General features: G+C 38.2%; 1 protein-coding gene across 4 annotated transcripts in view; it reads left to right on the top strand.

Annotated features, from left to right (window-relative positions):
* The window catches only part of LOC126175965 (pericentriolar material 1 protein-like), a 405,228-nt gene that overhangs the window by 172,179 nt on the left and 213,583 nt on the right, over window positions 1–19,466 (top strand). For all 4 annotated transcript variants that reach the window (XM_049923056.1, XM_049923053.1, XM_049923054.1 and 1 more), the window contains one exon: window positions 2,595–2,932. In XM_049923056.1, coding sequence (XP_049779013.1) covers window positions 2,595–2,932 — 338 coding nt within the window. The remainder of the gene's footprint in view (window positions 1–2,594; window positions 2,933–19,466) is intronic.

Below are 19,466 nucleotides of genomic sequence, written 5' to 3'. Positions count from 1 at the left end.
TTTCAGTTCACCATCTTCAGATCGTAAAACATTTTTGATTAGTGTTGGTGCCATTACAGCTTCACACATCATTAAAATCTTTCTAAAAATGACAGCATCCATACATGATATAGTTGAAAGCAGCTTCTCATCGTTTTGACCAGTATAATTGAATGATGGTCATAAAGCATGTTTCTCCCTTCAGCCTGCCCAGTTTTCTCCCTTTTGCACCATGACCCTCACTGCTTGCCCTGAAACTTGAGCCATGATTGGTTGCTTCAAAGTAACTCTAGCAGTGCTGTGTTTGACTCTGCTAGCATTCAACTAGCTATGTGATCAGCTACAGGGTAATTTCTTTGGCCAAACAGCAAGGTTGCAATGTAAATGTAACAAGGCTCTCAACGTACAGGGAGGTGTGATGTGCCAGTAGCGAACAGTGAGATGCTAGCAGTGAGGTTGCAGCATAAACATAGCCTTACACTCTGCAAGACTACATCCCCATTCACTACTCTCCTTATCATTAATTATCACCTCAAAAAAATCGGTGTGTAACAATGAAACGTGGTGATGATGGTTGGCCTTCTCTGCATATCTGCCTATTGGTGCAACACATTTTTCCCAGTGACAGATGGCTTGGCAGAGACCCAGGTTTCACAAGCCTTCATTTTGCACCTTGAAAATCACCTAATCCTCATTTGTGAACTGCTTGTCATGGACAGAAGAAGATGCACTGGGTGTCATATCAGAAGGCCGGGGTAAGGCAAAATATGATAGCCCGCAGAAATAGCAGGTGTGACTTTGACTTGAGCGTAATAAGCTGGAGCATTGTCACAGAGCAAAAAAAAAACCTTTGCAGCTTCCCATGACACTTCTTCTTCGGAGCCTCCGGTAACCTCATCAGGAAATTTCTGTGTTATCCTAATCTATTTGCACCAATCCCTGGCAACACAAAAAAAAAACATTCAGCATTACCTTGCCTGATAATGGCTGGATCTTAACTTTTTTGAGAGTGATGGTTAAGCCAAGGGTTTCTGCTGCATTCTTTGCTCCTCTGTATCGTAGTCATAGTGATACACTCAGCAGTTGCCCATGGTGATTAAGTGGCTAAAGTAATAGTCTGGTTTGGTGTAACAGAGCTGCAACATACCCACTGTGCCGCAGTTCAGTGGGCTTTCTGAAAGGGTGGGAGCAGTTGCAGAAACCAGTGGGCAGCAGTCTTTGTTATGTTTGAAATGGCATGCAAGATGTTGAATTCTGATCCATAACTGATCTTCACTTTCTCTGCCATCACATCAGTTGAGATATGCAGGTCTTCTAGCCGCAGCACATGCACTTCTCTTCTGATTCCCTGTTCTTCACAGAGAGATGGCCTGCTGTTTCGTTCTTTGTCATTCAGACTTGTTTGACCACACTAGAAGCATCTGCACCATCTAAACATTGTGTCATATGATTGTGCATTGTTGTTGTACTATTTCACCAACTCAGCATGGATTGTTACAGCATTGTTCCCCATCAAATACAGAAAACAGATTGTCACACAGTACTCCAATCTATCAGTGGGCTGTACCACTTTGTTTTGGCTTCTGTAGCAGGGTGCTACAGTAGCATGGCACATGTACACCTGTGATGATGTAATGTATTCTAAGCTAATTGTTTGCTCTTAGAGATGGAAGAAAATCCTTTGCCGGCCGCAGTGGCTGAGCGGTTCTAGGTGCTTCAGTCCAGAACCGCGTGACTGCTATGGTTGGAGGTTCGAATCCTGCCTCGGGCATGGATGTGTGTGATGTCCTTAGGTTAGTTAGGTCTAAGTAGTTCTAAGTTCTAGGGGACTGATGACTTCAGTTGTTAAGTCCCATAGTGCTCACAGCCATTTGAACCATTTTGAAAATCCTTCTTATTTCTTAATTTTATAAATAAATTATGAACAAATTAAAGGTATATAACTGAGAATAATCTAAATGCAAGTTTTATATGTTTCATCACTTTTTCAGTTGACTTCTGATGGTGTATTATGTCCTACACTTGTACCATATTTTTGTGACATCACTTTGTGAAGTTCTCGTACAGTTATGTTAAATACTCTAATATTAGCTGTGATACTGTGAATAAAAGTTTTACGTGTGCAGAACACATTTATTAAAGAAAATGGCTGGTCTCTCACTATACAAAGGTGTTACCCTCATGGCCACCAAGGCCACAGTGCCTGCTCCCTGCTCTTAAAGACTGTTCCAGTACCCCTTGTCTGACTTCACATCCACCAGCCGCAGAGGATGTATTCACTACATTTCAACTTAAAATATATCTTTGACTACATATGTAGCTATTTACTCTATTTAAGTGGAGGCTATCACTGTGTTGTCACAACTTTATATTGTTTTCAAATTTTTGATAAGAAAAAACAGCAAGAGTTGCATCTTGCTGGGGGAGGGGGGGGGGGGGGGGAGATAAAAAGTAATTGGCATAAATCTGTGCTCATCAAAAACTAGGTTGATGAACTTCTGCACTTACGACAGTTCAAGATGACAATGTACTGACAGTCATGTACATCTAAATTTTAATTTAAAACAAGTATGCTGTTTTCAACAAAACCGACTTTAAGACCTTTTCTTTCACAGCTACAACAAGAACGAGTCGGGACCAGATTGGAGACACAGCTGCCTCTTTCAAATGAGCTTCTGAATGAGTCTTCCACAATTCAGAATGCCAAACCTGTTCCTGCTGTTAATAATGGTGGTCCATACAGTTCTGGATTGCTTGCGGATAGCGTTGCAAGTGCACACTCACTCCCTAACTTGGTGGTTCCTTCAGCAGCTCCTGTTCATACTCTCCCTCTTCCTGTACCAGTGCCAGCTCCGCCTCCTCCACCGTCTTCTGTTGTGCGATCACCACAAGCACTGAATAACCAAGTACCACCAGGAAACCGCGCCAATAACTACTGGGACAATTTCCGGAGGTAAATGATCAAATCTGAAAAGTATTTACATTTACCGTTGTCTTCATATTTTTTGCACACCTAATTGCCATTAGACTGATATTTCTGATCATTTTCTGATATGCAAGAATTGTATACTTCAGTTTAATGTCGAAGTGTAAATGATCCTTCTGATTATCTTCTTTGATGTGCCAATATATTCTTGTATAATATTCATGTCTCATGAATATTTATTGCCATTGTACCTACCAGTATGTTAAGAAGAAAAGAATGTTTTAAAATATGCAGTCTTGTTATTTTGTTCATCCATAAAGTGTAATTTACTGAAACTAAGTTGAAGATGGATATATTATCATCATCCAGATGTATGCATTAGTTGTCTTAACAAAATTGTATGTATATTTCAGGTGATTGTTGTGTTAAAATAATGTCATATTGAGTACCAGATTTTTACCTGGTCATGTTTCTGAGAAGTAGCATGAATCATCTTCATATCTGTCACACAAGGAACCTATTTTAAAATATCTGCATGTTGCATCCTCTTAATTTATATGTGTAATTTGTACAGCACCCAGTACATTCGCAACTTTTCTTGTACATATGTAGTTGCTCTTGGAGGGAGAATTGGAAACTGTGTTGCAATTCGTAATGGGACAACACTGATATCAAAATGTTGTATGTAGGCTCTGTTAAAAACTGGAATTACATTCTTCTACTGAGTGTAATTTGTTTAAAATAAAGTAAAGCATGCGAATGGAGTAACTTTATGCATTGTGTCAGCCTACTGTGCTATAGACTGAGATTTTCCACAAAACAGTTATTTCTTTCCAACTATAATTTTGACTCGAGTGACCTAAAAGGTGTAGAAATTACACCAGAGGTCATATTTTGATTACACTGGTATAAATATCTATGTACTGTACAACTGCTAATTTCATGATGTATCCTAAAATTAATTTTGAAGTGGAAGTTGGTACCGCTGGCTTTGAGATGAATCAGTATTACAGAATAAGACACATTAAGAAAATTTCTCATATTTACCCACTTCTGCAGAATCCATGTGCAGGACTGTAACTAGCAAAAAGTATAGAGATCTTACAGTAATAATGTGTGTGTCTTCATCCTAGTTGATTCTATGTGGGAAAGTAACACAAGATATTGATTCTGTTCAGCTGCCCTTTACATACTTCCAGTAGTGTACTTGAGTTGTATAGGTGCTCACCTTTAATGTTTCTGGGCAACTGGTTATTTATTTCAGTCAGAATGAATGCTTAAAATTAATAATTGAAGGCAATTTACTCATTAAAAATGAATGCCAAATATCCCATGTCTCATGGGAAGACGTAATGAAATGCAGAATGCCTTGGTACCTTTAGTTTTCACTGACTTTATTCTCAAATAAAACAAATGAAAAAAGATAAAAAGAGGTTGACATGCCACTCAGAATGTGGGGCGAGAGACTACTGTGTTACGTCAAAAGAGAAAGAAGTGGGTTATCTACAGAATACTGTATGTGTGTGAAATACACAAATCTCAACTCTGATTCCAGAACCTTCTTTGGTGCAACATTTTAGTACTTCAACAAGTTCTGTTAAACCTTCATCTTTGGCTTGAATGGTCACTCCTCCCTTCTTACAGAAGAAAGTTAATTTCAATTACTGCAAAAGACATAACGTTTGTTTTCCTGAATTATTGATCCATTGTGTTCTGATTATTGCAATTGTGTAATTTTAAGATTTTCTAAACTGAATTTTTCTGGGTGGCATATTTCAGTGTAGTCACTACAATTAGTACTGATAAGTGACAGTTGATTATGTTGCTTGCTGTTACTTAACAGATATTTTCAGGGAACTTCCATGGTACCAGAATTGTATATTTTTTTCCCTGCTTAATTGCAAAGTTATGGAAACATTGTTATGTCGCCAGATTCATGTAGAACTGTTACTCAGTTCACAAAGTTAACACAAAGGTTTGGCATGGCAACAGATCTGTCAACATTTAGCCCATATGTAAACTATTTTTCTATTGCGTATACCTAAAGACGGGTTTTAGAAAACATGAAGTGTTTAATATAAAGCCAACTTTTTAAATTTGTTAGGCATATTATTACTTTGCACGCAATTTAGTAGTATACTTTCTCTGTACAGTGATGCCCACACTCAATCACTGTAAGTTACTGCCTTTCAAATGTTCTTCTGTTCTTTCCAGTATTAATTACTTTGTAATTATTTTCCCCTTCTGAACCACTGATGTATTTGGGTTGATTATTTTAATTAAACTAAAATTATATTTTTTCTTGGATGTGTGGAAGGAATATAACCAAAGAAATATATGGTGGTAACTTTTTTTTGTGGTTGAAACTGTACACAAACCAGGGTGTATATACACCAGGACAGCTAGGAGGAAGTTTGGGAAAAATGTGGAAATTTTTCATTTGGGACAAACCCAAGAATTTTGCAGAATTCCAGGAAGTTTTCATTGTTTGAGCTTTGTTACATTTTTGTAATTTTGGCTGATAAGAACAGGTACTGTAACAAAGAATTTTACGTTAGCCTGCTACTGTAAAATAATACTGCAGCAATAAAACATAAATGAGAGAATAACACCATAATGAAACTCTAGTTGTAAAGAAAATGTGCCATTTAAACAACAAAACACAGTGGACACGCCAACACCTGCTGACAGCAAAATGTAGTCTATGCAGTACATCATAACAACAGACTGCTTTCAGTGAGTGTGATGTCACAACTGTTACATTTCTTACAGGTCACAGAAAAATATTGTGAATGGTGGTCTGAGAAGTTTTACTGTCAAAGGAAATAATCTTTTACGCAAGATGAATTATGTTACATGTGAGAGTGTGCAATGAATTTCTTAAGTCACAAATTGTTTGACTCTCATTCAAAACTTAACTCATTGAGGACCAGCCACTGACAAAAATTTCCGGCCCAGAAGACCAGCCATTTGTGCCCTTATTTAAAATTTGCACGTATGTGTTTGATATATGTTATTTAAAGGGTAACATGTGATAAAAATACCAATATTATATGTGAAAGCTTAGCTTTTCTTGTAGCTATACCAATGCATATTAATTTAAAACTGTAACTTTTCCTGTTTGTGTCTTCACGCTACTTAAGTCATGTTGCTATTGGCTGACAACACCATGTACCCTATGCTCTGGATATCTGTTGTCAATGGCTGGCGAGATCATGTGATATGAGCTATAATTGTCTGAAAAAAGTAGTCTCGATTTCAGTGCCTCAGAAGCTACTGTGCTGTAGCTGGCAGAATTCGTAGTTATTCTCTTGTAATATGAAAATATGCAGTGTACATGTTGCCATGCATTGTTTTTTGCTGGGTATCATTTGCTAAAGTGCCGGGAAGTTCTATCCCCGTGTGACCATGCTGGAGGTAGGTGTGATTGTGCAGCAAACCTTACAATAATTCAACACACTTTCACATATTTCCTTACAGGACTGCAAAACTGATTGTTTCAATACAGAAACAAATACTAACAAAGAGATAGAGGGGCTGGCCAGTACTTACCTCAGCTCAGTACAGCCGATAGATACACATAAAACAGAACTGAAAATTTACGTTCCTAGCTTTCGGAACAAATGTTCCTTCATCGGGGAGGAGAGAGGGGAAAGAAAGGGAAGAGGGGAAAGGAGATTCAGTTACTCTCAACCCAGGTTATGATCAACAGGGAAAGGAAAATTGGGAGGGTAGCAAGGATGGAGGCATGGTTGTCCCAGAGTGATTTGTAACAAAAACAAACATTTCAGCATCTCCCACAATCTCTCAGAATTCCCTGAGAATTCTATCCTTTATCAAACAATTTTAGGGAAAGATGTTAGTTTAACAAATTTGGTTCTTTTGCTTCTTACAAGCTCATATCACAGTTTTACCGTTGAACTGGCCATCTTATCACTGTTAGTCAAACTATGTGTTGTATTTTGAAGTTAAGTGGATTCATTAAATCTGAACTCACTTGTGGAAAACAATACTAGGTTAATCTTCTGAAAACTTACCAGGGTGTATATGTAGCAAGAAATAAAATTTCACACATTTTTTCCAGATTTCCTGCTGAAAAATATGCTTTTTCCTGGGTGAAAATACTCTAATACTCTGTACCCCAGGTGGAAATATACTATACCTCAGGTGAAAGTGTTAAGTGACAATATATTTTCCCTCGATTATTTTCTCTCGAAGCTGTAAAATTTATCAATCCATTGAATGGTAAAGGTTTACCTCCAGCTTGGTCACAGGCCTCGGGTACCTCCATTATTTCCTGTGTGTTCTCTGGGTCTAGGTTCCTTTCCTATTGCATGATTGAGTGTGCAACTGGAAGTAATGAGCATGTGAGTATTCGTCACATAGCTGCGGAGTCATTATTAACACAAAAGCAATATGTTTGTATGCTGATTTGTATTTGAACTCTTGCAGTTTATAGGTGGACTTGAATATTCAGGCTTTGGTTCTTTTACACTAATTTCAGGGCAAATAAGTAATTTGCCAACTTTCTTAATGTTTAGGCATTAAATTAACAATGATCGGAGTGTGAAGACCATTTGGTTTGAAACGTGCATCTTTGCTGTAAAAGTCTATTGATGTCACTTTCCACAATTACAGCCATTCAAAACGTGTTATACTGATTGACACTTTTACTTTGCTCCTGAGTGGAGGATGTCAGGAGCAGAATCTTGTGACTGTCTTGTAGCACATTGGCTGCTGAGACAATCCCTGCCTCCTATTCCTAGAGCAGGCATTTTATAGTGTGCAAAAGAAATGAACGTGTAATGGATTAATGTGTCACAGAAGATTATAGTGAGTTGTTAGAAGGATCACGTATAGCCTTTGCGCTTATTTTTGCTAATATTATTAACAGTCGCTATGCACAACAGCACACATGGATCAACACCATATTCACGATGACTAGTTTTTGTTATGGGGCACAATACTGTTGCGTAGCTATGGTTGATGCTGAGCATAAATATTCTAGAGTGGCATGAAGTCAGCCAACTTCCACTGACCATAGAAGGGCCAAATAAAAGTGTGTGATAAGTATGTATTTAAGGTTATCACACAGTGACACAGCACAGCAGAGAATAGTGGTGGGCAGTATATTAGTCAGTATTTTATTTGATTACGAGGTACTGTAACTATTTACCAGATGGATTGAAAGTGAGAAATTTGGTCACTGTTCAAATTTTAGAATACTGCGTAAATACGTTCCACCTTTTAATTAATCAGCTTTAGAACAAATTGGTGACATTCAGATGGAACAAGGGGGAAAAAAAATCAATCCGGAATTAAATGTCAAAAAAAAAAAAAAAAAAATGAAATAAATCATATTACATTAATTATCAATGAAATTGTCTGTAATTGTTATCACAAGGATACATTACAATGTATCGTTGTGATACATTACAATGTGGAAACCCAGCTCTAAGCAAAGAAGGGAAAGCAGAAAGATGGAAGGAGTATATAGAGAGTCTATACAGGGGCGATGTTCTTGAGGACAATATTATGGAAATGGAAGAGGAGGTAGATGAAGATGGAATGGGAGATATGATACTGCGCGAAGAGTTTGACAGAGCACTGGAAGACTTAAGTCGAAACAAGGCCCCGAGAGTAGACAACATTCCGCTAGAACTACTGACAGCCTTGGGAGAACCAGTCCTGACAAAACTCTACCATCTGGTGAGCAAGATGTATGAGACAGACGAAATTCCCTCAGACTGCAAGAAGAATATAATAATTCCAATCCCAAAGAAAGCAGGTGTTGCCAGATGTGAAAATTACCGAACTATCAGTTTAATAAGTCGTAGCTGCAAAATACTAACGCGAATTCTTTACAGACGAATGGAAAAACTGGTAGAAGCTGACCTTGAGGAAGATCAGTTTGGATTCCGTAGAAATGTTGGAACACGTGAGGCAATACTGACCCTATGACTTATCTTAGAAGAAAGATTAAGGAAAGGCAAACCTATGTTTCTAGCATTTGTAGACTTAGAGAAAGCTTTTGACAATGTTGACTGGAATCCTCTCTTTCAAATTCTGCAGGTGGCAGGGGTAAAATACAGGGAGCGAAAGGCTATTGACAATTTGTACAGAAAGCAGACGGCAGTTATAAGAGTCAAGGGACATGAAAGGGAAGCAGTGGTTGGGAAGGGAATGAGACAGGGTTTTAGCCTCTCCACGACGCTATTCAATCTGTATATTGAGCAAGCAGTGAAGGAAACAAAAGAAAAGTTGGGAGTAGGTATTAAAATCCATGGAGAAGAAATAAAAACATTGAGGTTCGCCGATGACATTGTAATTGTGTCAGAGACGGCAAAGGACTTGGAAGAGCAGTTGAATGGGATGGACAGTGTCTTGAAAGGAGGGTATAAGATGAACATCAACAAAAGCAAAATGAGGATAATGGAATGTAGTCGAATTAAGTTGGGTGATGCTGAGGAATTAGATTAAGAAATGAGACACTTAAAGTAGTAAAGGAGTTTTGCTATTTGGGGAGCAAAATAACTGTTGATGGTCGAAGTAGAGAGGATGTAAAATGTAGACTGGCAATGGCAAGGAAAGCGTTTCTGATGAAGAGAAATTTATTAACATGGAGTATTGATTTAAGTGTCAGGAAGTCGTTTCTGAAAGTATTTGTATGGAGTGTAGCCATGTATGGAAGTGAAACGTGGACGATAAATAGTTTAGACAAGAAGAGAATAGAAGCTTTCGAAATGTGGAGCTACAGAAGAATGCTAAAGATTAGATGGGTAGATCACATAACTAATGAGGAGGTATTGAATAGAATTGGGGAGAAGAGGAGTTTGTGGCACAACATGACTAGAAGAAGGGATCAGTTGGTAGGACAACTTCTGAGGCATCAAGGGATCACCAATTTAGTACTGGAGGGCAGTGTGGAGGGTAAAAATTGTAGAGGGAGACCAAGAGATGAATACAATAAGGAGATTCAGAAGGATGTAGGCTGCAGTAGGTACTGGGAGATGAAGAAGCTTGCACAGGATAGAGTAGCATGGAGAGCTGCATCAAACCAGTCTCAGGACTGAAGACCACAACAACAACAACATTACAATGGCACGACTCATCGTCGAGGTAGTACCAACACACATGTGTAGATCATGGCATGAACGAATGTTTAAGAATGTTACTGAATCATGATTGCTATCTTTTATTTATGAATTAGTTGGTGCTGTTACATGTGACCTGCACCCAATAAGGTATTTAGTCCATGTTTCAAAGTTGCTAAAGCACAGCATTTTGGAGGGGTCGAAGGGGAACAGTGATACTGGCTTTCCTGAGGATTTTGATGAATGTGGAAAGTGGAGCAATGGGTGGGCAGCAAATTGAGTCATGTTGCTAACTATGGGAACCTACACCGTGTACTTTGGTTTTTTATGAACATCTACCATGCTTAAACTGCAGTTTGCCTGAGTCCATTTGAATTGCCTTTAAAACTGGACAAATACACAACAGTGATATACATTTCTGCAGGAGATGGTAAAAGTCTAGACAGAGGCTAGTGGCAGGTGGCATACTTACAAGTATGTATTCGTGCACAGTGTTGTCGTGCACACTGTGAGGTATGAAGGGAGTGAAAGAGGGTGTGTCAGCTGCTGGTTCTGCGCAGCCATTGAGATGGCGGCGGTAAGACTGTAAGTTTTGAAGCAAGAGACATTGTAACATTCACACGTCAGTATAGAAGTGATATTTGATATGTATTTGGCAAAAAACAGTTGCATTCTCGAGTTCCCCTGTAATCACAACCTCAGATATCACAATGTACTCAGAAGAAACAGCAAAACATTTGTAACAATGAAGATATGAGTTTCACATCTTTTCTTTTTTGACGATGGTGGTGATAAAAAGTAGTGATACCAAAGACCACAGGTTTAGTAAACAAAATAGGTAGTGAAGATAAAAATTAATGTAAACCATTATTATCGTTTATTTTATTTCTTCTTGTTTTATCAAAATGTAGACAATCAATAAATGGCATAAGTTTAAAATAGATATAATGATAAAATTTTAGGCAGGTAATTAATGTCAATAAAACAGTTTGTAATTTTGATTAATCAAAATATATTATAAATAATTTTTTCCCAAGAAGCCTCATAAAAAAGGGTCATCTTATTTTCATGGTTGTCTCATACTTGGGTAAATACAGTAGTGTCACAGGCAGCTCGAAGTTAGGGCACAGTCATCAGCCATAGGAGTCAGAAATGTAATGCTTGCCGTGGGTATTTTTCTAGCTGCAAAACTGAGCTCAAGGTGCATGACATGGCTGTATTATCTTACCCAGCCAAGACAACAATATGTCTGCACTCTAGGATGCCAGATGTACGGGGCTGCTGGGATCATGCCTGGCGTTAATTATGCCCAATCTGAACCCATTGTTTCCGTGTTTGCATGACAATTATGGGATCCTGACCTGAGTGAGCAGCAGTGTTGTGGAACAACAAACCGGAGTCTTGATTGACCACAATTCTGCCGCAGTCAAATTCCAATATATACTGGTGGACATTTCTTCTTTTTATATGAGTTCACAAAGCAACAACAGTAAAATGGGATATCCAGATGAGAAACTTACTGCGTGATGTTAACTGACTCCTCCCTCTCTTCTTGGTAGAACAAATTCATGATTATAAGTGTAAACTACAGTATTGTGTATGTTCTACAGTACTGGGATAATATTTCCTTATATACTGTATTTTGTCCTTGGCGGCGAGTGTTCATCAGAGACAGGGGTATCATCATGAGTGTCAGAGGGAACTGTGAAAGGACCGCTATTATTTTCTATATTCATAAATAATCTGGCGAGCAGGGTGGGCAGCATTCTGTGGTTGTTTGCTGATGGTGCTGCAGAGTGCAGGAAAGTGCGAAGATGAGTGACTGTAAGGTGATAAAGAAGACTTTGACAAAATATCTAGTTTGTGTGATGAATGGCAGCTGGCTCTAAATGTCAGTTAATATGGATGAGTAGGGAAAACAAACTTATAATGTTCGGATACAGCATTAGTAGTGTTCCACTTGACACATTTAAGTATCTGGCGACAATCTGAAGTTGGATGAGCATGTAAGAATTGTAGTAAGAGAGGTGAATAATGGACTTTAGTTTAGTGGGTGAATTTTAAAAAAGTGTGGTTCATCTGCCAAGGAGACCACATATAGGATGCTAGTGCAACTTAGCCTTGAGTACTGCTCAGGTGTTTGGGATCCGCACCAGGTTGGATTAAAGGAAGACATTGAAGCATTTGAAAGGGGGGGGCTGCTATTTTTGTTACTGGTAGGTCTGGACAACATGCAGGTGTTGTGTAGGTGCTTTTGGAACTCAAATGGGATATCTTGGAGATAAGGTGACGTTCTTTATGAGGAAGACTATTAAGAAAATTTAGAGCACCAGCATTTGAAGCTAGCCACAGAAAGTTCCTACTGCCGCCAACATAAATTTCACAAAGATAAGATACGAGAAAGTAGGGCTCCTACAGAGGTATATAGACAGTTGTTTTTCCCTCGCTACTTTGTGAGGTTGTGGTGAAATGCTAATCATTAGCATATCCAAGCTGTAGCACACTTCATGCCAATCTGGCATTTGTTGCATATCATGATCATGGTGTTGCAATTTTAATGGCCAGCAGTATACCTCACGTGGCTTTATTTGCCATTGTGGCTGCATGTTTCTGTGAAATTACTCACTAATTTCAGCCTTTGGAGGTATTTCAATTTGCAAATTGTGAATGGCATTTTATTATTATTTTTTTTTTTCATTTTGATAAGAGGTGGTCTGTTGTTGGCATTAACATTTATTTTTGTTGTCTAAAGTTGAATTCACAAAGATACCCACCAGTAATTAGTTGTCAGAAGCTATTGACGGTTGGGTCCTAAACACTGTCATCCAGGCAAATGGCTGCACAAAACATACACGGCACCACAAATGCAGGCTAATGAGTGCAGAATTATACTGTGGGATACATTGAGTTGGGCTTCCATGGGATCTGTGGTGGTAATCAAAGGCGTTATGGTTGCAGTGAACAACATGAACATTATTGCAGATCGCCTACATTGCTTCATGCATGAAGTCTCCCTCTACGGTGATGACACTTTCCAGCAGGATAACTGTCCATGTTGCAATGTCAGAATTGTGTTACAGTGCCTGATCTGTACCCATTGAGACACATAGCTGGTGCTAGCTGCATGCCCATTAACCACGATCTCACAATTTGTGGGAATTGCTTGACCTGTGCAGACATCTGGTGGTGCCGCATACTTCTTGAATCCTGTCAAGGACTTGTAGAATCCGTGTCGAGCAGGATCTATGTTGTATTGTGTTTGAAAAGTGGAACAACACACTGTTAAACTGGTGGTCACAATGTTCTGGCTCATCGGTGTATATCTAGTATGTGTTTCTGCAGCATAAATGAAGTTTTTAATAAAACAAGTTAACTTTATCTGCAGAATGGAAAAGTATTACAGTTGAACATTATTTCTTTAACAACAAAAACAACAAAATCATCATTTTTTGTACATATATTGTTTTCAATCGTAGATGAACTTGGAATTACCACTAATAAGTACTGTGGTAACTATAGAACTTTCAATTGGGACCATGGTAGCTAATATGGTAAAACTTACTCTCACATATAACAAAAATTGGTTCAGGGAACTTGGAATTTCAACCTGAAAAGACCTGGAAGTCTCAGGTAATTTTTTTCTTAAAGCACAGCTACTCTTTATATAATAAATTTAAAAAATTCTGAAAAAAAATGATTTAGCTTTCCTTCATTTGCCTAAATGTTTTTACAGAGCTGCAACACGTAACAACTATCTTCTTCCTTTCCATACTGTGCTGTGTGCTGAACGAGTACCATCCTCTCCACCAGTGTTGCAGTGCTCAGGATGTATAACAAGGTTGCACACGTAATTGCAAAACAGACAATGAAATGAATGTCTAGAGAATAAGTAACAACTGTGATGGTGGAAGGCTGGTCAGATCACAGAGCCCATGAAACAATAATCACAGAGTTATTTTGATTACTATGTCAATCAAAGTGTACTGATTGCCTGTTAATAATTCTGGAGGTATAATGGTGTTTGTTTCATACAACTCTAATTTCTGTACATCAAGGCACTTTTTCAGTTGTTGTTTTCCATATTTAAATGCTGACTTATCATATTTTTATTTACATATGACATTAGCAATAGCTATATTAAAATCTACACAAGATGGTATTCAGATTTTACAGTGCATTTACACAATAAACCAAATGGTGAAGGAAAATGCCAGCGAAGAATAGAATGATTGTAGTTGTAATAGGTGTTGAACATAAGCCACTGAAGGAATTTAATGGCTTTATGAACTTTTCAATACAATGATACTGTTAAAACTTAAAAGGATTGTCGGAATAAGTGTGCAAACCATTTATCTTACTTTTGAAATTAGTTTTATGTTCAGTTGACTCACTTCTGCATTGGCACGGGCTGGAAATAAGGCAGAATCTGAAGACGAGAAAAAGAAAGAATAGTGCAATCAGATTGTGCAGTATCATTATCTAACAGATCTTCATACAGAAAAAAAGATAGTCTCGATGCAGAAGGAGTACTTTGAGAATGACTGTACTAGTACAGCACTAATTGTACATAGAAAAAGTACTTAATAGAGTCTTAAACATATGGTGAGGTAAGAAAAAGTTAAAGAAAGAACTGGAACTTCCACAGAATTGAGGAACTGCCAGTAAGAGCTTGTTTACATCACAATGATATATGATGGCCTGCTACTCATTGCACTGGAATGAAGGTAAGGTAGTGAGAATCTATGTGGCACTGAAGCAAAATTACTTCTGAAAGCATTAAACTATCAAAAATGTTGAAAGTTTAATTGTTACACTTCACTCCAAAACACCGTTGGGCAATTTTTTAAAGGAAACCATTTTTGCCATTGACTCTAGAAATTATTTATTTTGCAATTGCAATTTCAGCTGTTGGGCCATTTTCAAGTGGCACTGCAAAAAATTTTGCTTCAGCAGATGTCAGACTTTAAAATCCTCTGGCATGTATAAATGGGAACTGTGTGTTAGAACATTGATGTGTAGTGACCTATTTGAAGGATGTTGACATCAGTAACATTTCACGATGTTCAGAGCTTCGCAGTCATCTGATGTTATGGTATGTCTACAATGAAAAGGCTTATTTTTGATAGTGATGTGTATATGTGTTAGAGGGTTTTAAAGTCTGACATATGGTGAAGCAAAATGTTTTGCAGTACCACTTCAAAATTGTGCAAAGGCCGAAACTGCAGTTGTGAACCAGCCATGGTGGCCGAGCGGGTCTAGGCGCTTCAGTCCGGAACCACGCGACTGCTACGGTTGCAGATTTGAATCCTGGCTCAGGCATGGATGTGTGTGATGTCCTTACATTAGTTAGGTTTAAGTAGTTGTAAGTTCTAGGGGACTGATGACCTCAGATGTTAAGTCCCATAGTGCTCAGAGCCATTTGAGCCACATGCAGTTGTGAAATAAATAATTTCTGCAGTCAACAGCAAATATCATGTCCTTTTAAAAAGTCCATGTGACTGTGAACCCCAACTGTGAGACGTTAATCTACTGGGCAATTGCTGTGTACTGCGACAAACTATGTTCAGCGTACAAATAGGCCAGTTCCGATACTTATTTTGCACATTCAGTCTCAAGGCAGCTTTCCCACCCTTTTTCCTCTGAAACGTAAGTCATACAAAAATGAACTATCACTTTTCACACCTGAAATCCTGGAATCCATGGATCGAGATGGTCAGATGGATGCAGAATTTATTGACTTGCAGAAAGCATTTCATTCAGTATCACACCAATACCAAAGCTCATTAATATAAGTACGATCATTTGAGATATCAATTGAAATTTGTGAATGGATTGATCAAACAATGGAAAATCCAGGATGGCATATAACAAATGTAAAAGTGTGGTGGTTTTAGTTGCCTGAGACTGCATTTGTGTGTGAGTCGCATTTACGTGAGTGTGTGTATGTGTGTGTGTGTGTGTGTGTGTGTGTGTGTGTGTGTGTGTGTGTTTATTGTTGATAAAGGCCATTGGCCAAAAGCTATGTGTGAAAATCTTTTTGTTGTGCCTATCTGTGACTGAGGATCGCTGCTATATTGCGATTGGATTGGGAATTTCCTTGTGACGGCATGAACTGTTATCTTGGATGTAGAGTTACTGAAAGATGTAGAAATGACTTTGGGTGTGTACCAAGCCTTACTGTTCATGTTTGTATTAGTGACCTAGCACAGAATATCAGCAGTAACTTCATACTTTTTGCAGATGGTGCGGTTATCAATAATGAGGCAGTACTGCATATGAAAAAAAAACTGCAGAAGTATATAGTCATATCCTGATAAATTTTCAAACTGGCATAAAATTGTCAACTTGTTTTGGATGTTCAGAAATGTAAAATTGTGTGTTTCATATAGTATGGTATCCAGTGACTATAGTGTCAGTGAGTCACAAATGTAATTAACCAACTCAGACTAATATGTGGGAATTATCGTGTAATCTCAGTTGTAAGTCGTAAGTAAAACAGCTGCATACCACAGTTAATTGGTAGAATATTTGGACAATGTAGTCAGTCCACAAAGGGAATTGCTATCAAAGCACTTCTGTGATCCACCCTAGAGTATTTCCCATATAAAGAAAAGGGCAAAATGAATAGTCACAAGTTTGTTTACGTCACAGGAGATAATCATAGAAAAATCCAAAAAAGTAAACTGGCAGACACACAAATCACCTCTCAGGGGCCTAATTTAATTGTCTCAAGAATGATTACTAAATGAGAAATGAAGCTCCCTTTATATTCCCATAGGGACCAATAAGACTGTATTAGATTAGTTACAGTGCGCACTTTGGTACTCGAGCAGACCTCTGCTGTGCATTTTGCAGTGGTTTATGAAGTATGGATGTAGATATAGACAAACTCTATTGTTGGAATTTCACTTATGATATATTTTTGTAACTCAGATGACTTTTCATGACTTCTTGTTAGAGCCAGCAAGTTCTCAGCCTCGTATACATTATTGCTTCCACTTACCTTCTTGTTTATCCAGCCCCTCCACTGGCATCCACAATCTGTTTCAGTTGTCCTCACCTACATTTGTGGTGGACCACTGTTTCCCTGAAGCAGACACACTAATTATCTTAGTTACTGTATTTGGACAACTGTTGGTTTCTTGGTGGGATCTATATGAACAGCAGTCTCATTGCACACAGTGCCCATTTTTTTCATAAACTGCTTAAAAATGGTCAAATGGTACATGAGCTTCATTACAGTTGACCAGTGGCTCACTAGCACAAGCAGAGTCAGTAATGAATAGCATGAAGTTCTCTGTGATGTGGATTGCAAAGTTTTCAATTAAAGTGAATAGTCCAGCATTGATTTTATTAGCTTGAAACAAGTGGAAGGCCTAGAAACACCCTGAGGACTGTTGATGAAACAGGTATTTTCATTGGTATGTTTCTGAGGGGTACCAAACACACTTAACCAATCAGGAAACAATGTCTTGTTTGCACTAATCACCTTCTTTAACATTACAAAATATGATTTTTTTTTTAATTTTGCTGCAGGTCACTTTGCTGCACTCCTTACCACCTCCTCACCTTTCTCCCACCCCCTCCCCCCACCTCCCTCACTCCCCACCACTTTTCTTTTCTCTGCATCTTCTGACTTCAGATCAGTCTATGGCATGGTGTACAACATACATTGGTTTTGTAATAATGGAACTGAGTGTCACTCCCTCCACCTTTTGAATATAAACTACAGAAATTAAGTAATGATAGTATACAAGCAGAAACTTTTGATCTGTTCATTTTCTAGTGAGTCTATATCATCTAGAAAGTGGAATGAACTGAATGCTACAGCTGTTCAATAATGAATGCTGCTGTACTTAGTGGATCTTGATAATTAATGCCAACTGAAGCTGGAAAAACAGCCCTCAATGCAGTTTCTGTGTAACAGCCCTAGCTATTGAGGCATAGTCTGTCTTGAAATGTCAGGTCTTGTACACAGTTTACTATCTGCACATAAAATGTGTATGAGACTACCACAAATAATTTTAGACTGTGATTTACATGCACAAAGCTCATCATTTACATGTGTAGTTAGATGTAGATTAGATTGGATTTCTGTGAGAGATAAAATCAATTTAATATGAAAGTTGAGGTCTAAAGGAAGCAAAACTGAATCTATAGTAGTCATATGAGGGAATAAAATTATAAACAGTTATACTGTTGATTGTATTTTTCCTGGTTCATACTTTTCTTGCTCATTTCAATTCTGAATTCAGTTTTGTCTCCTTGTAGGAGTTTTACAAGAGAGCAAGTTTTTGTGTTACTGTAGTCATGTAGATTTAGAATTTCTTGCAATACTGTGGGGTGGGGAGTCTGAGTTATCTCAGTGCCGTTACCTGTGTTTGTTAATGCTGTGTAGTGAAATATTTATCTTACATTCAAATTATTACTGTTTCTAGTTTTTTATTGCCATCTGTATATCAGGTCTAGTCCTAAGTAGTTCTGTGATCGACATACTATGTGTAAATGCAATGACAATGGCATTACTGAACTGTTAAGAGTACAGATGCAAAGTTCTCTGGGTCTGAGCCCTGTAAGGCTCATTGAAAAGGTGCAGTTTTTCATGAATGTTCTTTTCAAGTAGCTATTGTGGATGGAAACTCAAGAATTTGCCAGAAAAGACAATATCACATTAACAGTAAAATTCTCTACGCCAGATTGAAACTTCCTGACAGATTAAAACTGTGTGCTGGACCGAGACTCGAACTCGGGGCCTTTGCCTTTCGCGGGCAAGTTCTCTGCCATCTGAGCTACTCAAGCACGACTCATGACCCGTCCTCACAGCTTCAATTCTGCCAGTACCTTGTCTCCTACCTTCCAAACCTCACAGAAGCTCATCTGCAAACCAGATCTACTCCAGATTGTTTGTGGGAGATTAAAAACTATGTAGAGTAATAATGACACCTGAATCTATGGAGATAGACTTCTGTACAGTGCAGTCTGTCTTATATGCTCATAAATGTATGGCAAACAAATGTTTACAATTTGAGAAAAAAATGATTTGCTCAAGAGAAAGAGCTTCACAAACTGAGCTAGTCAATAATGTTTTGGTTCACTTTTGGCCCTTATGCAAGCTTTTATTCAGCTTGATATTGATTGCTAAGGTCCTTAGGGATATTGCGTCAAATTCTGTCCAATTGATGCGTTAGGTTGGCAGAATCCCAAGCTGGTTGGAGGGCCCTTCCCATAATGCTCCATACATTTTCTGTTGGGGAGAGATCTGGCAACCTTGCTGGTCAAGCATGAGGACAAGCAATAGAAACTCTCGCCATGTGCAGGTTGGCATTATCTAGTTGAAATATAAGCTTAGGTTGGCTTGCTATTAAGGGCAAGAACACATATGGGTAGAATGTTGTTGATGTACCAATGTGCTCTAAGGGTACCACAGATGACAATCAAATTGGTAATCACTCCTGATTGTCAGGCTT

Source organism: Schistocerca cancellata, chromosome 3, assembly GCF_023864275.1.
Source record: "Schistocerca cancellata isolate TAMUIC-IGC-003103 chromosome 3, iqSchCanc2.1, whole genome shotgun sequence".
NCBI lineage: Eukaryota > Metazoa > Arthropoda > Insecta > Orthoptera > Acrididae > Schistocerca > Schistocerca cancellata.
This window is presented reverse-complemented; position numbering and strand designations above follow the sequence as displayed.